At 45.8% G+C, this 23,904-nt stretch overlaps 1 protein-coding gene across 1 annotated transcript; it reads left to right on the forward strand.

Moving 5' to 3' along the window:
• Positions 1-11,431: 11,431 nt before the first annotated feature.
• MRPS23 (mitochondrial ribosomal protein S23) lies at positions 11,432-22,088 on the forward strand. Its single transcript, XM_050764778.1, has 5 exons — positions 11,432-11,602; positions 12,139-12,309; positions 20,613-20,690; positions 20,823-20,949; positions 21,641-22,088. Exons 1-5 carry the CDS (start codon positions 11,559-11,561, stop codon positions 21,791-21,793), a joined length of 573 nt encoding a protein of 190 aa, XP_050620735.1. The 5' UTR covers positions 11,432-11,558; the 3' UTR covers positions 21,794-22,088.
• The last annotated feature ends 1,816 nt before the right edge of the window (positions 22,089-23,904 follow it).

Below are 23,904 nucleotides of genomic sequence, written 5' to 3' on the forward strand. Positions count from 1 at the left end.
CCGCTTGCTGATAGGCAAGGGAAACACCCCTATGGGGAAAGCCAATCTGTTGCGAAAGCTCCAGACGGCCACCTCCCTAAACAAACAGCTTCTGGATTAAAGGCAGACTGGAGGCTGCAGGGAAGTGCAATTGCAGACTTCAAAGGGAACTCAGAGATCGCCCAGTTGACACATCTCTCCTTCCTCCTCCTCTCCAGCTCAGCTGGACTACCCCCCATCCTCCGCCACAGGGACAGGGCCCTCGCTGCCAGAAGAGGAAGCTGGTGCCGTTTCCAGACAGGGCAGTTCTCAAGGTCGAAGTTTTTCCTTGTGTTGAGCCAACGGCCTTCTAGGGCTTCCAACCACACGTCTTGCTCTTGGGCTCTGGGTCACCATTGCCAAGGCTGCCTCTCTTGCCCCTGATGCCATGTTTCAGCTCAGTGACCTCACCCTTTCTCTTCCCTGACAACTCATGTGCTTCCTGCACTCCCTGCGGGGGCCTCCCCACCCATCAGGGTCTGGCCCCATCCCCAGTCAGACCCAGGGGGCTTGTAAAGTGGCACACCTGGGACAGGGTGATGCTCCACACGAGCTGTCCTGAGCAAACCAGGATTATCCTCTAACCCTGGTTCTCTGCATCATATTCATTGCCTGGGAAGCTGTTCCAAATGCCAATTCCGAGACCTACTGAGTCGGAAACTCTGGGGGTGCAGCCCAGCAACCTGTATTCTGATGTGCACCACAGTTTGGGAATCATGGTACCAGGCCAGTACCCAGCACGGGCTGTACAGAATTACTTGAGTAGCTTTAAAAAAAATCCTGGCCAAGACCAGGCTCGGTGGCCACACTTATAATCCCAGCACTTTGACAGGTTGAGGCAGCAGGATCGCTTGAGCCCAGGAATTCAAGACCAACCCGGGCAACAAAGTGAGACCCACCCCCGCAAACCCCCACATCTCTACAAAAAAAAAAAAAAGCTGGGTTGGTGGTACACACATGTAATCCCAGCTACACGGGAGGCTGAGGTGGGAGGATCGCTTGAGCCCAGGAGGTCGAGGCCGCAGTGAGCTGTGATCATGCCACTATATTCCAGGCTGGGTGACAGAGCAAGACCCTGTCTCAATTAAAAAAAAATAGATCCTGGCCAGCCCTTGTGGTTCATTCATGCCTGTAATCCCAGCACTTTGGGAGGCCAAAGTGGGAGGATTGTTTGAGGTCAGGAATCTGACGTTACAGTGAGCTATAATTGAGCCACCGCACTCCAGCCTGGGTGACAGAGCAAGACCTCATCTCTATTAAAGAAAAAAAATCCTGATGTTCAGTACCCTAGACCAATTAAATCAACTATGGGTTTTTTTGTTTTTTGTTTTTTTAAAGCTCCCAAGGTAATTAGATTTGCCATCAAGTTTGAGGACCAGCCCACTTGGCAATCTGTTAGGTGTTTTATATTAGCCCATTTGATCTTGCCCAGTAATGATCACTTTACAGATAGTATAATTACAGTTCAGAGACATTAAGTAACTTATCCAAGATCACAGAGCTAGAATGTCATGAGGCCAGAAAATGAGGCCGAGAGCTGCCTGACTCCAAAACTTGTGTTGCCTCCTCTGCACCCACCATCCCCTGGGAGCTTGTTAGGAATGCATATTATCAGGCCCCATTCCAGATCTGAATCTGAAACAGGCGTGCATTTTAACAAGCCCTTCGGATCATTCTGATACATGCTTAAGTTTAAGAACCACAGCTCCACAATCTGACTACTCACAGCTTGGTCTACAGACCAGCAACATTCTTTATTACTTGGGAGCTTATTAGAAACAGAATCTCAGGCTCTGCCCCAGCCTTACTGGATCAGAATTTGCATTTTAACAAGCTCTTCAGGTGACTTCTATGCACATTAAAGCTAGAGAAACACTGCTCTAGAACACTGGTCCTCAAACTTGCTGTACATTAGAATCATTTCTGATGTGTGGGTCTCATTCCCAGAAATTCTGATTTAATTGGTTTGGGATTTAGCCTGAGAATCAGATTGTAAAATCCCAGGTGCTTCTAATATGCAGCAAGTTTGAGACCCTTACACCATTTTGCCTGTTAGTGTAGATGACACTGGAGATGACGATAATCAGAGAGAGAAAGAGAGGGAGAATGCTTACCAGGTCTACCAAGGAGTGCAGGAGATGAAGCCTCTGCCGGAGCCCCTGACTCCTGGTTAAAGATGGCTATGGGTCCGGGGATAGGGACAGGCTGGACCAGATGACTGCCTTAGCCACCTACCCTCACGCTGCTTGCTCATCTGCAAGTGCTGAGCTCCTGGTATCCACAAGGTGATATCTGCAGATTTATCCTCTGCAAAAATGCAGAGCTGGACTATCTGAAGTCTGGTCCAGCCAGGGCCCCTTCCCCATCTTGATGATGCTTTGATGTCCTCAGGGATCAACCCCAACTTGAAAGGCGATCATGGGTCTGGAAAATGCTGTGCCCACAAGAATTGGCCTGGTTATTACCAGGCTGGGGTCTCAACCCTCCCTCTGTTTTCTTGAAGCAACTGGTTGGAGATAGGGTCTGGGGGGAAAACAGGAGAATTTGCTCTGAAGAATGAAGGAGGCAGGCAAGGTATGGTATGATGAAGATGGTAGCTCTTTATCGAGTGTTTATTGTGTGCCAGACACTCTCCTAGGGTACTTTACATGCATTATTTCACCGAATCCTTCACAACAATTATATGAAATCAGTATTACTACTTGTGTTTCACACAGAGATGTGAAAGGCCTTGCTCAACATCTACCCTCAGTAAGAGGTGGTAGGACCTGCATATGAACCCAGGCAGCTGAGCTCCCGAGATGATACCTAAACACTAAGCATGGCGGGGTCGGGTTGGGATGCAGGGGGATGGGGTTAAGATGCAGCACCCCTGCACAGATGCAATCTGTGGAGCACAGAAAGGGCCCACTTGCTCAAAAACGTCACCACAGTGATCCGTGATCCAACAGAGTGCCTGGAACGCCTCCATTAGCATTCTTTATCTAGTTTAAAAAAAAATCTCTTAGCATTTCCATTAAATGGCAAATATGCTATTGAGAGAGAAGCACATGAACTCCTTATGCCCATTATCACAGCATAGATTAATTTGTTGGATTAATGGGCTGCACCGGCTGGAGGAAGAGTTGGAAATTTCTGGAGGTGGCCAGGTGGGAGAGGGCGGGCATGTGAAAGGGGCTGTGTGAATCGACTGCCACCTGGTGGTCATCTTGCAGAAGTGGCAGTCACTGGCCACTGAGACACCCAGAACGATTTTCCCAGAAGGAAGATGTGACCACCTGTTTGACCTTAGGCCAAAGAGACAGAGGGAAATTTACTCTGTTCACATGGTCATATGTTTTGTAAAATTTGCAAAACAAAGATATTTTCTTTTTCTTTTCTTTTTTTTTTTTTTTTTTTTTTTTTTTTGAGATGGAGTTTCACTCTTATTGCCCAGGCTGGAGTGCAATGGCATGATCTCAGCTCACTGCAACCCCTGCCTTCCGGGTTCAAGCGATTCTCCTGCCTCAGCGTCCTGAGTAGCTGGAATTACAGGCCCCCTGCCACCCGCCTGGCTAAATTTTTGTATTTTTAGTAGAGACGGGATTTCCCCATGTTGGCCAGGCTGGTCTCGAACTCCTGACCTCAGGTGATCCACTCACCTCGGCCTCCCAAAGTGCTGGGATTATAGGCTGTGAGCCACCGCGCCTGGCCAGATTTTTTCTTTTTTTTTCTTTTTTTTTTTTGAGACAGAGTCTCGCTCTGTCGCCCAGGCTGGAGTGCAGTGGCCGGATCTCAGCTCACTGCAAGCTCCGCCTCCCGGGTTTACACCATTCTCCTGCCTCAGCCTCCCGAGTAGCTGGGACTACAGGTGCCTGCCACCTCGCCCGGCTAGTTTTTTGTATTTTTTAGTAGAGACGGGGTTTCACCGTGTTAGCCAGGTGGTCTCGATCTCCTGACCTCGTGATCCGCCCGTCTTGGCCTCCCAAAGTGCTGGGATTACAGGCTTGAGCCACCGCACCCGGCCAGATTTTTTCTTAAGAGAGCCACTAAGATTAGATAAGCTTCAGGACCCACAAAACCAGCATCTACCCTGAAGAGCTGAGGCTTGGAGTCAGGTGTCCTTTCCAGAGAGTAAAGGGTCACAATTCTTTATCAGGACAAGAGGATTATTCCAGGGACTCCAGTAGGAGGAATTGTGAAGCTCAGTACAAACAGCACGTGCTTCTTTGCTCTGACCTTGCCATTCAAAATGTGGTCTATGGATACAGCGACCAACTGTCCTAGTTTCCCTGGATGCAGAACTTTCAGTGCCAAAACTGGGAAAGTCGTGGGCATACTTGGGTGGGTTGGTTATCCCAACTGCAGATTTGCAGCATTGGCATCAACCTGGAAGGTTGCTAGAAATGCAGACCTAGACCTACTGAGTCACACTGCATTTTCCAAGATCTGCAGCAAATTCATGTGCATATTAAAGACTGAGTTGCTGTGACTTCCCCAGGAAGAGAAGGGCCCACATTGGCCCTGAAATGTATGCCTTCAAGGGGTTTGGTGGGCTGCAAAACCCCACAGAGTGATTCCAACTGGCTTTGAATTCCAACAATAAAAGGCCAGCTTCTTGCTCCAGGCCAAGCTGGCCCCTTTTCCCCTGGTCACAGTGACATAGGCCCCCCAGGGCGTAAAGTTCTTATTTCTCTTCCTGAACTGGATTCTTCCTGGAGGCAAGCCCAGGTTTGGTGAAGAAAAGAGTGGGTAGCTAAATGAAAATAGTTTGTAGGCCGGGGCACGATGGCTTACACCTGTAAATCCTAGCACTTTGGGAGGTCAAGGTGGGTGGATCATCTGAGGTCAGGAATTCGAGACCAGCCTGGCCAACATGGTGAAACCTGGTCTCTACTAAAAATACAAAAATTAGCTGGGCGTGGTGGCGCACGCCTGTAATCCCAGCTACTCAAGAGGTTGAGGCAGGAGAATCACTTGAACCCAGGAGGTGGAGGTTGCAGTGAGCCGAGATTGTGCCGCTGCACTCCAGCTTGGGTGACAGAGCAAGATTCCATCTGAAAAAAAAAGGAAAGGAAAGAGGAAAGGAAAATAGCTTGTATGTTGTTAGGTGAGTTATTTTCTTTTCTTTTCTTTTTTTTTTTTTTTTTTTTTTGAGAGAGTCTCAGCTCTGTCACCCAGGCTGGAGTGCAGTGCCACAATCATAGCTCACTGCAGCCTTGACTTCTGGGGCTCAAGTGATCCTCCCACCTTAGCCTCCCGAGGAGCTGGGACCACAGGCTCCTACTACTATGCCTGGCTAATTTTTTGATTTTTAATAGAGACAAGGTCTCTCTGTATTGCTCAGGCTGCTCTCAAACTCCTGGACTCAATTGATCCTCCCACCTCGGCCTCCCAAAGTGCTGGATTACAGGCGTGAGTCATGGCAGCCAGTCTCAGGTGAGATTTAATTCAAGAACATTGTTGCTCTTAAGCGTAGTCAGAAATTACCATCACTCATATTTATTGAGTAGTTACCATACACCGGATACTGTTTTAAGCACTTAGCAGGTATGAACCCACTGGTGCCTCACTACAAATCCTCTGCTAGGTGCTATCATTATCCCCACTTTACAAATGAAGCTGAGGCCCAGGGGACTGTAAAAGAGAACTACCTGTCAGTGAGGCACACAGGACAGTCAGACCGGAAATGCTCATGATGTGCAGTGAATGGTGAGGTAGGGGATTATTTCCGTTCATCCACAGCTCTCTCCCTATCTGTGTATCTGGGGAAGGCCTCAAAGGAAAGCTGGGCTTGGGAGGGAGGGAGGGAGGGCTGGGTGTGGACAGGCAGTGAAAGGAAGGCGGAGATGACAGCATCCTCATTTGTCCTAATTTGGCTTTATTTATCCATGAGGTTCACTAGAAAACTCTAAGTAAGAGCTGTGGGCCAAGCACCAGGCCTGGTGTGGGGAGGCAGAGCTAAAAGTCCTAGTTCCTGCCCTCAAAAAGGCCCCTGTAGCCAGACTCAGACAGGTAAACAGACTTCCAACACATACAGAGCCCTCAAAGAGATAAGCATAGGGAGGGAGGGAGCAGGTCTGGGCACTCACGTGATCTTACTGACTGTGTGCTGGGGGCCAAAAGCTTTCCCACCTGAACTTGACAGTTCCTTGAAGCCTAGGAATGGGGTCTGAAGGGGAACTCTCAGAATAGGGGCACAAGCCCCGCAGCCGGAAGCAAAGAGAAGGCACTCTGCCTCCTTTTTTTTTTTTTTTTTTTTTGAGATGGAGTCTTGCTCTATCACCCCGACTGGAATGCAGGGGCGCGATCTCAGTTCACTGTAACCTCCACCTCCCAGGTTCAAGCAATTCTCTTGGCTCAGCCTCCCAAGTAGCTAGGATTGTAGGCGCCCACCACCATGCCTGGCTAACTTTTTGTATTTGTAGTAGAGACGGGGTTTACATGATGTTGGCCAGGCTGGTCTCGAACTCCTGACCTCAAGTGATCCACCCACCCCAGCCTTCCAAAGTGCTGGGATTACAGGCTTGAGCCACCGCGTCTGGCTGCCTCCTCCTTTAATAGCCCTCCCTGCCCTTCATCCTCCTGGTCCTCAGACTCATGAAGCCTATAATTATTTATTGATCTATTTATTTGTAACTGATCCTGATATAATCCTCTCTCTCTCTCTCTCTCTTAAAGTTCTCACTTTGTCACCTAGGCTGGGGTGCAGTGGCACAATCATAGTTCACTGCAGCCTCGAACGCCTAGGCTCAAGCAATTCTCCTCTCTCAGCCTCATGAGTAGCTAGCACTACCAGCTTGTGCCACTGCACTGGCTAATTTTTTTCTTTCTTTTCTTTTCTTTTCCTTTTTTTTTTTTTTTTGTAGAGACAAGGTCTCGCTATGTTGGCCAGGCTGGTCTCAAACTCCTGGCCTCAAGTGATCCTCCCACCTCGGCCTCCTAAAGTGCTGGGATTACAGACATGATCCTCCACAGCTGGCCTGATATAATTCTTAAACCGCGTATTGAATATACTGTATTGCTTTTCTCCCTTTAAAGCTAATTGCTCCCTGATTTTAGCTGTCTGCCATAGATGAGTAGCAGCATTCATGATTTCATCAATATGCTGGGAGTTTCACAAAGCTGTTCCACTATTGGGGATGATGCTCTTCCTCATTTTGTCTGACAAATTCCCACACTATTTATTTATTTATTTTTGAGATGGAGTCTTGCTGTGTTACCCAGGGTGGAGTGCAGTGGTGCAATCTTAGCTCACTGCAACCTCCGCTTCCTGGGTTCAAGTGATTCTCCTGCCTCAGCCTCCCAAGTAGCTGGGATTACAGGCGTGTGCCATGACACCCGCCTAATTTTATTTATTTATTTATTTATTATTATTTTTTATTTTTAGTAGAGACGGGGTTTCGCCATGTTGGCCACGCTGGTCTCAAACTCCTGACCTCAAGTGATCCACCCGCCTCGGCCTCCCAAAGTACTGGGATTACAGGCATGAGCCACCACGCCTGACCTCCACGCACTATTTAAATAAGGGCATTGTCACAAAGATGCAGGCAGAGTGATGGGAAGCCACAAGGGATGGCCTAGACCCCATGGTTAATAACAGAGGGGCATAGCTTGCCAACTATGTCTAGGCTTGAAGGGGCAGGAGAGGGACAGTGGCTGGAACCTGGTGAGAGAGCTGTGATTTTGTGTTCTAGAACTTTATGTTCCAGGAGGGAGCCAGTTGGCAGTACCAACTGGAATCCAACCAGAAGCAGAGGGCAAGGAGCTGGTGGATGCAGGCCACAGAAGCCAGCCTCCTGAGGCGCAGAGCAGGGCGAAGGACAGCAGAGAGTGGGTGTGGAACCGCTTGGGCAAATGGGAACTATTCAGCACTTACCGATCAATGTTAGGGGCTGAGTTGTGTCTCCCTGAAAATCGTACGTTGAGGTCCTAACTCTCAGTACCTCAGAATGTGACTATAATAGGAGGTAGTCTTTGAAGAGGTAATTAAGTTAAAAATGAAGTCAGTAGGGTGGGCCCTAATCCAATAAGACTGGTGTCCTCATAAGAAGAGATTAGGACAAAACCTTCCCACAAAGAAGAAAGACCATGTGAAGACGCGGGAGAAGAAAGCTGTCTCCAAGGCAAGGAGAAACTAGCCATGTGCACAATAAACTAAACTTGCAGACACCTTGATCTTGGACTTCTGGTCTCCAGAACAGGGAGAAAATTTGTGTGTAAGCCACCCACTCTGTGTGCAAGTGGTGTTAGGGCAGGCCTAGCAAACTTCATACAATCAACAAGCTATTCAGCACATAACTTAATATGTATGTATTTGCCTCTGTTTTCCCTACTGGACAGTTGGATTCTCTAAGACTCAGAATAGTCAAGGAGGTGTTTACATGCTTCTGGAATGAATGGATCATCTAACAAGAAAGTAAAATAGTAAGGCAATCTATGAAATATTATCAAAATGCTGCAGTCCAGGTGGCAATGGGTGGATGACACAGCACAACAGCAATAGCGATGCCATTACAGTCACCAGGCGTGTCGCTGCTCACAGGCACTCACTATGTCCCAGGTGCTGTGAATAGTGCTTTACATGAATGATCTCTTTTACTTTTGCCACAAGCCACGAAGATAGTTGACACTGCCATCCATATTATTATTATTACTATTTTTGAGACAGGGTCTCAGTTCTGTTGACCAGGCTGGAGTGCAGTGGTGTGATCATGGCTCACTGCAACCTTGAACTCCTGGGCTCAAGCCATCCTCCCACCTCAGTCCCCTGAGTAGCTGGGACTACAGGCATGCACCACCACACCTGGCTAATTTTGCCCAGGCTGGTTTTGAACTCCTGGTTTAAGCAATCCTCCCACATTGGCCTCCCAAAATGTTGGGATTACAAGCACGAGCCACTGAGCCCAGCTCCACATTTTAACTGTTGGAGAAACAGAGGATTGAAAAGTTACGTAGCTTGCCCAGAGTGATGCAATTAGTGGGCACATCTACAATGAAACAGTGGGATTAATATGAGGCTGAGTGGTGTTGTAGTGGAAGGAACGTGGCCTTTGTGAGAGTTTACAAGCACCACTTCCTTATCTGTAAAATTATCAGGACATTACGTATGGCAGCAGGTGGTTGAACGACTGAATGAGACACTTGAGGTTCCTTGGTACCTCCTGCAGCATGGTAGTGCATGGTGTAAGTGCCCCAGCCCCTCACAGCCTTGGGTGGCTGTGGTCCCTACTCTAGAAGACAGTCTCAGATGTCCATTCTGCCTGCTCCCTGCTGCCCAACAACTCCCTCCTGTATTATGAATGAATGCTTCTTGGGTGTGTACTTCTTGTGCAGCCTCAGAAGGCTGTTATCCCAAAAGTACCTACAGTCTGCCCACCAATATTCTGCTCTCAGTCATAGAAGCAGGCTGGAAAGGCAAACTTCAAAGGATTGGAAGAGGAAGGGACCACCCCAAGATTAGAGAGAACATTTCTGCCTTGCAGTTCTTCCCCTATTGAGGGTTTGTGTCTTTGTTCCCCCTCCTTGTTCTTAGAATAAACCCTTTAACTCTTTAGCTGCAGTGACTGCACTAACCTACAGTAGCAGTTCCTGGTGGGAGAAGAGAAGTGTGCCTGTAATCTGGGCTGGCAGATAGTGCTGGCTGGGACAGAATTAGAAAGTTGTTAGGAGGCCTGGGAAGACTATATTTAGCTGGGAGCATGTTTACTCTCCCCAGAGCATGGCCTTTTAGACCTCCTGAGGGCTGGGAGACTACAGCCTTTACACTTGGCCTGGGGCCAGAGCTGTGCTGTCTCTTCTCTGTTACAGAGGATCTGGAGGCAGCAGTGAAATCCACTACAGGTTAGCCCTGGGCCTCAAATCACTGGATTCCTGCTCTGTGTGTGTGTGTGTGTGTGTGTTGTGGGGAGGGGGGCGGGGGAGCGGCCTTCTGCTGGGCTCTTGAGCCTACCAGCCTCCAGCTTTAGGCATAGCTTAGGCAGCAGTGTGAGGTCCTGGAAAGGGCCCTGTCTGCCCCGCCCCCACAGGCTGGCTCTATCAGTTGCTTATCAGACAAGTTTAACTTCCTGAGGCCTTGCTTTCTCATCTATAATGAGGATGTTAATAGCTACCTTATGGGAAGGTATGTGGATTCAGTAAGATAACACACACAAGTAGTAAGTACTCATCAAACAGTCCCTTCTTCCCCCTCACCAGCCTCTGAGTGGGAGGACTCTAGCATGACTTGACTAGGTTCCCAGGAGACATTGTGTGTGATTCAAAACATTCATTGGATTAAAAGTTCAAATATGAATACCATCTCTTTACAAGTCACACTCTGAAGCACGTATAAAGGAAGAAAAAATTCTCCCTTCCCTGCCTGCAATTTCACTCCAAGATACCCCATGTTCACAGCCTTGGGTGTCCTTCTGCAGAATTTCTATCCTCAAACACAAACATATATAGAGGTGTTTCTTTTTCTTTTATTTTTCCTAACACGTTGAGATTCCATTAAACATGTTTCTTTGCCACTTCGTCTTTCATTTAAACATGTCATGTACGTTAACCTAGGTAAATACATATGGATCTAGCTCATTCATTTTAATAGCTGCATAGGGTTTCAAAGAAAGTATGAACAATAATTTTCCAGCCATTTCTCATCTGATAGATTTTTTTTCCCACTACAAACAATGCTGCAACGATGATCCTTAAGCAAACATCCTCATGAATTGATGTTTTAATTTCTACGAGATTCTTTCCCCGAAATATGATTACTGGGTCAAAGGGTATACGCTACACACAGTTTATATTTTTTTACAGTTTAACACTGAGAGATGACTTTCTGCAGATTTTTTCGTTTCCTTCTCGGCGTTTGTTTGTTCCGGACACTTTCACTTTTCGAGTTCCAAGGAGGAGGTAGCCCGCGACGCCGGCCGCGGGAAACACGAGTTGCAGCCAGCATCCCAGTTAGCGTGGATGCAGGTGGCACTCCGGGGACGAGGGGCTTAGTGGGAGCACTACACAGCCAGAGGCGGAGGCCCGAAATCTAGCACGACGCTGGGCAAGTGACGGCCCCTCTCCGGCCTTCGTTTTCTTCTGCGTAGTCTGTGACTCTGAACAACATTAGGCTCAGCGTGGGCCTAGAGCTGGTGACCTCAAATCTCGGCCTTTGTTGGCTTCCCCAGGACCGTAGGCTGCGCCTCACCCCCACTCTGCCCCACTACTTCTCCTCCGCGTGGCTCCACCTTTTCAGAGGAGTTGGCTCAACAAGGCGACAGAGAGTAAAGCAACCACCATAATGAATCCCTCCCCCAGCTCGGTCATTTATTATTTCTGTCCGGCTTTGGCTCGCTCCCTCCCTTTTGGCTCTGCTATCGAGTGCTCCTGCCTGAAACTGGCAAGTAACCTCGGAGCGCGCCCGTTCGGCCTATCACTTGCTTCTGCCTGCGCCGCTCTCCCGCAGGGGCTGTGGTGAAAGCACAGTGATCCTCGGCTCGGCCAGCAACTTATGCCCCCTTTATCTGGAGCAGCCGCTTCCGGTTCCGGTAGCAGCTAGTCACGCTTGATCCCAGGCGCAGATCATGGCAGGCAGCCGGCTGGAAACCGTAGGGAGCGTCTTCTCGCGGTGTGTGCTCCGAGCCGCGGTGGGCTGAGGGTGCTTCCCCCAGGCTGGGGTTCTCAGCTGGTCACGCTCTTCCTTGGGGCGGACCTGAGCAGGGCGAGGCGTTCTGCAGGGTGCGGGGGCTGAGCTGGGTGAGACTCCCATGTTTTCTTCTGGCTTCGAATAGTTGTGCCTGAGGATGCCTCTCCTTGCGTTTATGTGTCATGTTAAAGATTATTGCAGCCGCCTCTCCCCGAGTGGAGGTCTCTGGGAAGAGGAAGGGAGGAAGAGCCCGATGGGCCTGACTAGACCGCTCTTGAATTTTTCCGTGACGGAACGTGGGTGGGACGCACAAAAGAAGATAGAGGGATTTAACCCCTGAGCGTTGTTAGTTTGGTTTGGGATGTGGACAGACCTTCCCTGTAGGTGGGGAGCAGTCCTCCCCCTATCTGTGTTGCAAACCGCGTAATACCTTTAATGTCCCAAGCTGTGCTAGACTGATTAAGGGGCTTTGGCAGGCTACTGCAAATGACCCAGTTTCGTTCTGTTCCCTCTCTAAGGACTCGGAACCTGATTCGGGCCGGGGTGCTGAAGGAGAAACCTCTGTGGTTGGACATATATAACGCCTTTCCCCCGCTGAGGGAGCCCGTCTTCCAAAGACCCCGATTGCGATATGGCAAAGCCAAAGCTTCCATCCAGGACATCTGGTACCACGAGGATCAGATTAGAGCGTGAGTGCTCAGCCCTGTAGTGGACAGGAGACAACAGAACTTAAGAAGGGGAGGTTTCGGTAGCAGTCTGGGAATTCAAATATGAAATTGAGTCAGGGGCTTGCCCTGTGGAGAAGACTTATCTAGCCAAATTAGGGAGTCAGCACCCCTTCCCCATAGTGAAACTGAAGTTCTGAAAACTGGAATCTGGAGCCCAGCAACTGAAAGATCATTGCAATTATAGCTGCCTGTTTCTGGGCATCTGCTTTGGGCCAGGAACTGTACTAAGCTCTTTGCAAGCATTATCTCATTCTGTAAAGGCCTTACTCTAACTTACAAGGAAGTATTGTTTCCGTTTTATTCAAGGAGACTGCGAAGCTCCGGGAAATTAGCTAACTTCTATTAATTACTAAATACATAGGAGGGTGGCAGATCTGAGAATCACATCTCTGACTCCAAGCTTATGGTGATCATTATGCCTGCCTTCTCCAGGAGTAGAGATAGGAGGAACGTGGTCTATGGATCTAGTAGTCCGGATCTTTGAAGCCACTCAGATGAAAGGATGCTTAAAAGTCTAAGAGAGGCCGGGCGTGGTGTTTCACACCTGTAATCCCAACACTTTGGGAGGCCAAGGCGGGCGGATCACCTGAGGTCAGGAGTTCGAGACGAATCAGACCAATATGGTGAAACCCCGTCTCTACTAAAAATACAAAAATTAGCCGGGCATGGTGGTGGGTGCCTGTAGTCCCAGCTACTCGGGAGGCTGAGACAGGAGAATTGCTTGAACCTGGGAGGTGGAGGTTGCAGTGAGCCGAGATTGCACCACTGCACTCCAGCCTCGGCGACAGAGTGAGACAAATCACTAGGAATTTAAAGGAAAATCATGTGTTCTTTGTTTATTTTTTTTAGCATCCGTTTTCTCTTTTTTTCTTAAGCTCAGTGGCAAGAGTATTTCCTCTTTTGTTCTAAAAGCAACACATGCTACTTGTAGAAAATTTAGATACACGAGGAAAGCATAAAGAAGAAATCACAGGCTGAATGTGGTAGCTTGTGCCTGTAATCCCAGTGCTCTGGGAGGCGTAGGCGAGGATAGCTTGTGCCCAGGAGTTTGAGACCAGCCTGAGCAACATAGCAGGACTTGTCTCTACCGAAAAAAAAAAAAAAGGAGTTGTCTTAGTTTACACTCTGATTAGCAGTTTCTGAGAGTTCTTACTTTATCCTTGTCAGTATTGGTAATGATTATTTAAGATTTTTTTTTTTCTGAGCCAGGTATGGTAGGCCCATGCCTGTAATCCTAGCACTTTGGGAGGCTGAGGCGGGCAGATTGCCTGAGTTCAGGAGTTCGAGACCACTTTGGGCAACATGGTGAAACCCTGTCTTGACTAAAATACCAAAAATTAGCCGGGCATGGTGGTGGGTGCCTGTAGTCCCAGCTACTCTGGAGGCTGAGGTGGGAGAATTGCTTGAACCTAGAAGGTGGAGGTTGCAGTGAGCTGAGATTGCACCACTGCACTCCAGCCTGGGCAACAGAGGGAGACCCTGTCTCCAAAAGAGACAGGATCCTGATCTAGGTAGTTTTTTTTTTTTTTTTTTTTTTGAATCGGAGTCTCACTCTGTCTCCCAGGCTGGCGTGCAGTGGCACGATCTTGGCTCACTGTAAGCTCTGCCTTCCGGGTTCACGCCATTCTCCTGCCTCAGCCTCCCGAGTAGCTGGGACTATAGGCGACTGCCACCACGCCTGGCTAATTTGTGTATTTTTAGTAGAGACGGTGTTTCACCGTGTTAGCCAGGATGGTCTCGATCTCCTGACCTCATGATCCGCCTGCCTTGGCCTCCCAAAGTGCTGGGATTATAGGCATGAGCCACTGCACCTGGCTGATCTAGGTGGTTTTAAAATAATAACCCCAGCACTTTGGGAAGCCCAGGCAGGCGGATCACGAGATCAGGAGTTCGAAACCAACCTGGCCAACATGATGAAACCCCGTCTCTACTAAAAATTAAAAAATTAGCTGGGTGTGGTGGCCCGGGCATGTAATCCCAGCTGCTTGGGAGGCTGAGGCAGGAGAATAGCTTGAACCTGGGTGGCGGAGGTTGCAGTGAGCTGAGATGATGCCACTGCACTCCAGCCTGGGCGACAGAGCAAGACTCTGTCTTGGGAAAAGAAAACCAGTAATTGTGTCTAGAGATTTTAATTTCTGTTTCTTTGACAAGTTTCTCTACTTTGATGATTATTGGCCATTTGAATTTATTTTTGAAATATCTGTCTTCTTTACCTATTTTAATAATTGTTATTCTTGATCAGTAAGAATTCTTTATTGAATTGAAGATACTAAGTCTTTGACATACACTCCAGACATTTATTTATATGTTATTTGTTATTAATAATGCTTGTTTAATTTATAGAAGCTGGTTATTTCATTCCACTAATTTTTTTGGTGCCTTCTATGTGTTAAGCATTGTGCTAAACATTGTGCTAGGCACTGAAGTATTTTATGTATTCAAATCTACCCACTTTTTCTTTTTGCTGGCTTCATTGCCTTTAGGCTTAGCGGGTTTGGGAAAGTCTTTTTCAGTAAACTCAACTCTCTTTTTCTGAGTTATCTTTCAAAGTGCAAATGAGGGGTTGAAACTAGTAGAAATATTCATTCTTTAATCTTCTTTCCTCCTTCACTCTCCTTTTCCCAAAACTTAGTCACAGAAAATGTGCTTCTAATGGTTTCCTAGCAACATTCTTTGTTGTTGTTGTTGTTGTTGTTGTTGTTGTTTTTGAGATGGAGTCTCGCTCTATCACCCAGGCTGGAGTGCAGTGGTGTAATTTTGGCTCAACCTCCACCTCCCGGGTCCAAGCAGTTCTCCTGCCTCAGCCTCCTAAGTAGCTGGAATTACAAGTGCACGCCACCACGCCTGGTTAATTTTTGTATTTTTAGTAGAGATGGGGTTTTACCATGTTGGTCAGGCTGGTCTCGAACTCCTGACCTTGTGATCCGCCCGCGTCGGCTTCCTAAAGTGTTGGGATTACAGGTATGAGCCACCCTGCCCGGCCTCCTAGCAACATTCTTAAAAATATCTTTAAAGTTCTCTATTTTTTTCGTACTAAAAAAAAAAAGAAAATAGATGTCACAACTTTTTTGGGACTACTTTTCTGCTGCCAGTCAGTTTTCATGTTTCCCCTTTTGTATGCCCTGAGAGCTTTGTTCATACTGCCCCTGTTGTGGCCTTAGCTTGTCTTTAATAGCTCTACATTACAAATGCCCTGTCTTTATTCAGTAACAAACATTCATTAAGCACTGTCATGGGCCAGGCATTGTCACATTCATTCCTGTAACTTCAGTGCCTAGCCCAATGTGTGGCATGTAAGTTGCTTATTAATTGTCTCTTGAATGAAGAAGCTAATGGATTAATGAACAGATGAACTATGAGGCTGGTAGAGAGAAATGCAAGAAAATTCCTTGGAGAGGAATGGTGGAGGGCCAGAATTGGGACTGTTTGGAGAATGGCCATCAGAGTTTTATTAGTTTTCTGAAACAATTTCAGCAACAGTAGGCTAGAAACCACTTCTATGGCCACATTTAGCATCCCTATACATTTATCTGAGATCTAAATAAGTGGTAAATCTCTCACTAGGAGTTTAGTGACAAAGCCCCTCCCCTTGAATACTGATGTTAGTTAGCTTTTAGTACCTAGAATTTGTCTAGTTCCTTTTTCTCTTAAATATTTAGACCAATGAATGTGCCTAATTGACTTTGATAATACACATCCATTATTCTTACTGTTATTTCAGGATGCTAGAAAATGGAATTTATAAGGTCATTATGTTCTGAATTGGAGCCCAGGCTTCCCCCTGGGACCCCTAACCCCAGCACTCTTTTAAGGTAGTAGAACAAGTATGTTCTTGCTCTACTTGGAAATTTTCGGCATAGGACATGAGATCTTTAAGGAGATTAAATGCTTTTTCAGCACCTTTCTTCTCAGACCCATTGCATGCACTTTGTGGTTCATTGATACATTAAAATCATTTGTGCTTTGCTCTCAGGTATAATCCCGGCACTTTAGGAGGCTGAGGCGGGTGGATCACTTCAGGTCAGGAGTTCGAAAGCAGCCTGGGCAACATGGTGAAACCCCATCTCTACTAAAAATGCAAAAATCAGCCAGGCGTGGTGGCGTGCACGTGTAGTCCCAGCTAATCTGGAGGCTGAAGTGGGAGGATCGCTTTAACCCAGGAGGCGGAGGTTGCAGTGAGCCGAGTTTGCACCACTGCACTCCAGCCTGGGCGACAGAGTGAGACTCCGTCTCAAAAATAAAGAAATAAAAAAAAAATTAAAAAAAAATCATTTGTGCTTCTGCTGTAGATAACATTGGAACTGGGTGATAAATGATTGGAGAATGTGGAATAGTTTACTGGTCCCTCTTGTTAAATACTACCTTTTTTTTTTTTTTTTTTTTTTTTTTTTTTTTTTTTTGCAACAGAGTGTTGCGCTCTCTCTCTCTCCCAGACTGGAGTGCAGTGGCTCAATCTCAGCTCACTGCAACCTTCACCTCCCAGGTTCAAGCGATTCTCCTCCTCGGCCTCCCGAGTAGCTGGAATTAAAAGCATGTGTCACCACGCCTGGCTAATTTTTTTTTTTTTTTTTTTGTATTTTTAGGGAGACGGGGTTTCACCATGTTGGCCAGGCTGGTCTTAAACTCTTGACCTCTAGTGATCCACCCACCTCGGCCTCCCAAAGTGCTGGGATTACAGGCATGAGCCACCATGCCCAGCCTGTTAAATATTATTTCTTTAAATTCTTTTTTTATTCTTAAATTTTTTACTATTGTCAGAACATATAAAAATTATTTCTATTAATGCCAAAATATTATCTTGTATTTATATAATTTATTGAAGCTCTTTGTGGCCCTCTTTTTTTTTTTTTTTTGGTGTTTTTGATATTTAAAAAAGCTTATAGAGTGGTTGTACATGCCAGTAGTTCCAGCTACTTGGGAGGCTGAGGAAGGAGGACCATTGGAGTCTAGGAGTTCAAGGTTGTAGTACACTATGATTGTACCTGTGAATAGCCACTGCACTCAGAACAGCCTGGCAACATGGCAAGACCCCATCTCTAAAAAAAAAAAAAAAAAAAAAAAGAAGGCACTTACAACAAAATAAATAAAACAAAAAGATGTATTAAAACCTAAGTGTAAAAAGTGAGATCATAACAGTACTGGAAGAAAACATAGGAGAATTAAAAAATCATCTGAGTGATAAAGGTCTTTTTAAGCATGATATAAAACTCCGAAGCCATAAAAGAAAATATTGGCCAGGCGCAGTGGCTCAAGCCTGTAATCCCAGCACTTTGGGAGGCCGACACGAGCGGATCACAAGGTCAGGAGATCGAGACCATCCTGGCTAACACGGTGAAATCCTGTCTCTACTAAAAAATACAAAAAACTAGCTGGGCGAGGTGGCGGGCGCCTGTAGTCCCAGCTACTCGGGAGGCTGAGGCAGGAGAATGGTGTAAACCTGGGAGGCGGAGCTTGCAGTGAGCTGAGATCCAGCCACTGCACTCCAGCCTGGGCGACAGAGCGAGACTCCCTCTCAAAAAAAAAAAAAAAAAGAAAATATTAAAATTTTCTGTATAAAAAAGTACCATAAGCAAAATCAAAAGACAGCCAACAAACTGGGAAAGATCTTTGCAATAGACTTTTGCAATATGACAAAGGACTAATTTTCTATGTATGTGGCTACAAAGTTTGCTTAGAAATCATTAAGAAAGAGACCACTGTCATAGTTTGGGCTGCTATAACAAATTACCCTAGACCAGGTGGCTTATAAACAAACGAAATTTCTTTCTCATAGTTCCAGATGCTGGGAAATCTGAGATCAGGGTGCCAGTAGGGTCAGGTTCTGGGTAGGACTGTCTTCCTGATTCCTCACATTGAGAGGAGCAGAGAGTGGAACCAAGCTCTCCTATCTCTTATCGGGGCACTCATCGCATCATGAGGGCTGATTACCATGACCTGATTATCTCCAAAAGTCTCCCTCTCTAAATATCATCACATTGGGGATTAGGATTTCAACATACTAATTTTGGTGGGACACATTTAGTCCATAGCAGCCATCAAATCAAAAAGTGGACAAAGAACTTGGACAGTTCACAGTAAAGGAAATTCAGTTTGCTCTTAAACTCGAAAAGATGTCCAGTCTCTTTCAAAAGAAAAGCAAATTAAAACTATAAAGAGTTCTGGTTTCTTACCTGTCAGGTTGGCTAAGATCAAAAAGTTGGAGAACGTGTGTGCGTGTGTATGTGTGTATGTGTGTGTGTGTGTGTTTGTGTATTTTTTTTTTGTTTGTTTTTGAGACAGGATCTCACCCAGGGTGGGATGCAGTGGCGCCTATCATGGCTCACTGCAGCCTTGACCTCCTGGTCTCAAGTGATCCTCCCACCTCAGCCTCCTGAGTAGCTGGGACTACAGGTGTATGCCACCATTCCTGGCTAATTTTTAATTTTTTTGTAGAGATGGGGTCCCACTATATTGCTCAGGCTGGTCTTGAACTCCTGGCCTCAAGTGATCCTCCTGCCTTGGCTTCCCAAAGTGCTGGAATTACAGGCATCAGTCACCACACCTGGTCTAAATATATATATATTTTTTCACTGGGATTACAGGTGTGAGCCACTGCACCTGGCTTATGTGTGTGTGTGTATATATTTTTTTGTTTTGTTTTGTTTTGTTTCTTTTTCTTTTTGAGACAGGGTCTCAGGTCTCACCATATTGCCCAAGCTGGTGGTGAGCTTCTGGCCTCAAAAGATCCTCCTGCCTCAGCTTCCCAAGCAGGTGGGATTATATGTATGAGCCTCTATGCTCAGCTGGAGAATGTCATTTGGTCAGGGTGTGCGGAGATAGACACTCATGTATTACCGATGTGAATGTAAATTGGTGCGGCCACTTTGGAAAGCATTTTGGCAATTTGGAAGGCTTAATTACAAAGGCATGTACCTTGATCCAGTAATACCACATTTGTGAATTTATGCCACAGACTTATTTACGTGGTGCGCTAAAATTATAAATAGAGATAATGATTGCAGCACGGTTTAGAGTAGCAAAGGACTGGAAACAATCTCCATGCACTGATAAGGCAAGATGTAGGGAGGAGAAATGGGGAGTGACTGCTCAGATACAGTGCCTCCTTTGGGGGAGATGACAGTGTTTTGGAACTAGATAGAGGTGTTAGTTGCACAGCTTTGTGAGTTTTCTACATGTCACTTAATTGCACACTGAAAAATGTTAAATTTGGGCTAGGGACAGTGGCTCATACCTGTAAGCCCAGGATTTTTGGAAGCCAAGGTGAGAGGATCTCTTGAGGCTAGCAGTTCAAGACCAGCCTGGGCAACATAGTGAGACTGTATCTCTACAAAAAAATTTAAAACTTAGCCAGGCATGGTGGTGCTGCGAACCTGTAGTTCCAGCTACTCAGGAGGCTGAGGCAGGAGGATTGCTTGAGCCCAGGAGTTTGAGGCTGCAGTGAGCTATGATCACAGCACTGCTACCTGCCTGGGTGACACAGTGAGACCCTGTCTCTTTGGGTGGAGGGGGGGAAGTTAATTTTATGATGTGTGAATTTTATCTCAGTTTTTATTATTTATTTTTATTTTGTTATTATTTTTTGCGACAGAGTCTTGTTCTGTCGCCCAGGCTGGAGTGCAGTGGTGCGATCTCCACTTACTGCAACCTCCGCCTCCTGGATTCAAGCGATTCTCCCACCTAACCCTCCCAAGTAGCTGTGACTACAGGCATATGCCACCATGCCTGCTAATTTCTTTGTATTTTTAGTAGAGATGGAGTTTCACCATGTTGAACTCCTGGTCTCAAGTAATCTGCCTGCCTCAGCCTCCCAAACTGCTGGGATTATAGGCATGAGCCACTGTGCATAGCCATACCTCAGTTTTTAAAAAGGCAAGATGTAGAGCAAGGTTTACTATTCTTTGGGTTAAAAATGTGGCTGGGGACAGGGAATGATAGTGCATATGTGCTAGTATATTAGTGGAATATTTCTGGATGGATATACAAGAAATTGGTTAGTATTGCTTCCTGGGAAGGGAACTGGGGGGCTGGGGTGCAGAAATGGGAGGGAGTGTTACTTTTCACTGGCTACCCTTTTGTGCTATTTGATGTATTTACCATGTGCATGTGTGCATTACTTATCTAAAAAAACAAAACTGTTCAGCTTAGGCTTTGTGGGTTGTACTGTACTTAACTCTTCAGGAACTAGCACTTATTTATTTCTTTTATTCCATTCTCATTCACAGTCTATAATCAGAGATTTATATTATGTTGTTTGCATTTTCTAGGAAGTTTTATTCAGTGTATGGGTCTGGTCAAAGAGCTTTTGATCTGTTCAATCCAAACTACAAGTCTACCTGTCAACGGTAAGCCATTTTATAAGTCCTAGGCTATTCATATTATTTTTTAAGGATTTCATTATCCATTTGATACTGTGTAACAGCGTGTCTTAACAACGCTTACAAACAGACCTAAAATGTGACTGCTTGGAATTACAGGTTTGTGGAGAAGTACACTGAGCTGCAGAAACTTGGAGAAACAGATGAAGAGAAGTTATTTGTGGAAACAGGGAAGGCTTTATTGGCAGAAGGTGTCATTTTAAGACGAGTTGGCGAAGCAAGGACTGTGAGTAGTTCATTGTTAAAATTGTTACTGGGTTTATAGTTGTCCCTCAGTATGCACAGGGGTTTGGTACTAGGGCCCCTGCGGATACCAAAATTCACGGATGCTCAAATCCCTTTTATAAAGTGCTGTAGGTTTTGCATATAACCTACACATATCCTCCCATATACTTTAATCATATCTAAATCACTTACATAACACAATGTAAATGCTATGTAAGTAGTTATACTCTATTTTTAAAAATTTATATTTTTTTATTGTTTTTTTTTTTATTTATTTACTGCTAAAATATTTTTGATCTGTGGTTTGTTGAATCTGCATATGTAGAACCTGCAGATGCAGAGGGTTGACCAGAGTTGCCAATCTGATGGAAGTTAAAGAGAGACTTGGTTTTCTTTCCCTAACCTTGGCTTATGTTCTTAAACTCCAGGTCAAATACTGTTACACTGAATATACTAGAATTTTGTGGTAATGAGTGCTACTTGAAACAAGTGAGTCGTCATTAGGGCTTTTGAAATTGTGGTTCTATAGACCTTTTAAAATCATGTTTACTATTTGTTATAGTAGAATTGGATCTGAGATATTAGTGCTAAATTTTTCACTCAGTGATAGAATATGCCTAGTTATATATCTTTAGTCAATTAATTGAGTGAAAATATAACACCTGTGTGATACTTACATCTGGTCTTTTAAGCAACATGAAGGTAGTCACGATTCCTGGAAATCCGAACACTTGAGTGTCAGACCACAGACTGCGGTGGAAGAGAACGAGACTCAGAAAGAAGTTCCACAGGACCAGCATTTGGAGGCACCTGCAGACCAGTTGAAAGGTCTCTCGCCTCCCTGAAGGACCTGTATACTGTGTATGCTGGCATTCACGCTACTCACTGGCTGAATGTTGAGCTATTTTTAAACAGTTGAACTGTGTAAATGTTTCCTGATCTCTAAGGTGTTATGTTTGCCTTCTCTTAGTTATTTCTGGGTTGTCATAAAGCTCGGTATCATAGTTTGACAGAAGCAGTTATGCGAACTTTTATGTTAGGACATTACTAAATAAAGAATTCCCTAGCTGCTTATAAAGTAAATTTACTTTGAATTGTAAATAACATGAAGAAACCTTTATAAAGATTGTTCAAATGGGACTCAGCCTGACTAGGCTTGCTTTGATGTTTGTTAGTATGTGGGCTGGCTACATTTGATTCCCTGGTACATATTTCTTCTGATCCATCAAACTTCTACATGTACACATGGTGTGATCCCTTGGCTAACTGGTTTTGTCTGCAGAGAATCTTTGTACTTCTTGCTATAGAATGATTATCTTTCCACTTGAGAGGCCAAGCTGACTTGCACTTTGTGGTAAGAGTGGGGACCTGTCATTGCTAATGCACAAAGGCCAAAACTGTAACTTTAATGTCATGGATTGAGTGTGCTGGAGACAGTTAACATAGGTCTGCACAGACTAGGCTGTTCAGTAAATACTTGCTGAATGAATAAGTGAATGAATGGTTATATCCAGCTAAAGACTGGATTCATATGGTGTAGATAACAGGATTGCCAAGAAAGGAGGCAGCTAATTTAGGTGATGCTCTCCACCAGCATCCACCTGCCTCCCTGGGGCCAAGGTGTACCTACAAGTCTTTATCAACTGCCCTGCCTTCCTCATTTCCCTAGGTTTTACTAAATACATGAAATATCCCTCTGAGATTGCAGCCTTTGTATATGTGGTCAAGCCAGTGGTTTTCAGCTGTCAGTAGTAAGCTGCTTCAGAAATTCCCTATTTTAAAACTCATGTAGCTTTTCTATCCAGTGGTTCTTTGTGTGTGGTCCCGTCTCTCCTGGTACGCTGTGAGGCAGGTCCACATCTCACAGTCTGGACATGGTACACATCCATGCACGTGGGTGCTCAGTTATGCAGGTGAATGAATACATGAGGCAAAAGCAGCTCTCAGCCGTGCTGCTTCCCCCTCGACCTTTATCACTGTTTCACAATTGCTTGCATTTGGAGAATGCTTTGCTTTTTGGTAGGGAAGTAAATTTCATCCATTCAAAGACATTACACAACCATTGAGACCAAACATCGGGCCAGACCTTGGGAAGAGGACTTAAAAAGCAGATGAAAGACACAGTCTGTTCTCAGAGGAACAAAGAATTGAGGGGTCACTCATCTCTTTAAACCTTAGGTTTCTGGGTTTTTAAGGGCAGGGTTTTTTTTGCCACAATGATGAAGACTTAAAAAAATTTTTTTCCTTCATGTCTGGGTTGATGTCCCATTTTTGTTTGTTTTCCTCCTCTTGTAGATTTTTAATTTTTTTTTTTTTTTTTTTTTAAGCGATGGAGTATCACTCTGTTTCCCAGGCTGGAGTACAGTGGAGCCATCTTGGCTCACTGCAACCTCTGCCTCCTGGGTTCGAGCAGTTCTCCTGCCTCAGCCTCCCGAGTAGCTGGGATTACAGGTGTATGCCATGAAGCCTGGCTAATTTTTGTATGTTTAGTAGAGACAGGTTTTACCATGTTGCCCAGGCTGATCTCAAACTGCTGGCCTCAAGTGATCCACCCGTCTCAACCTCCCAAAATGCTGGGATTACAGGCGTGAGCCACCATGCCTGGCCTTACATTTTTTTAAAATTTTAGGAGATGGGGGTCTCACTGGGTCACCCAGGCTGGGTGCAGTGGCGCATATGCCGCTGCAGTCTTAAACTCCTGGGCCGAAGCCATCCTGGCTCACCTCCCGAATAGCTAGGACTACAGGCATGTGCCACCATGCCTGGCTCTTTAACCTTTTTTTTTTTTTTTTTTTGTAGAGATGGAATCTTGCTATGTTGCCCAGGCTGGCCTGATCTCAAACTCCTGGCCTCAAGCGATCCTCCTGCCTCAGCCTCCCGAAGTGCTGGGATTACAGGCCTGAGCCACTGTACTGGGGCTGAAGACTTTTAAAGAAGTTATTTGTTGCATAATTCT

The sequence above is a fragment of the Macaca thibetana genome, chromosome 16, assembly GCF_024542745.1.
Source record: "Macaca thibetana thibetana isolate TM-01 chromosome 16, ASM2454274v1, whole genome shotgun sequence".
Lineage (NCBI taxonomy): Eukaryota > Metazoa > Chordata > Mammalia > Primates > Cercopithecidae > Macaca > Macaca thibetana.

Bases quoted from the DNA above. Each gene is read 5' to 3' on its own strand.
- MRPS23 (XM_050764778.1), top strand. From the start codon at position 11,559: ATGGCAGGCAGCCGGCTGGAAACCGTAGGGAGCGTCTTCTCGCG. The intron at 11,603-12,138 runs GTGTGTGCTCCG...TCCCTCTCTAAG, and splicing joins GTAGGGAGCGTCTTCTCGCG to GACTCGGAACCTGATTCGGG. The intron at 20,950-21,640 runs GTGAGTAGTTCA...TGGTCTTTTAAG, and splicing joins GAGTTGGCGAAGCAAGGACT to CAACATGAAGGTAGTCACGA.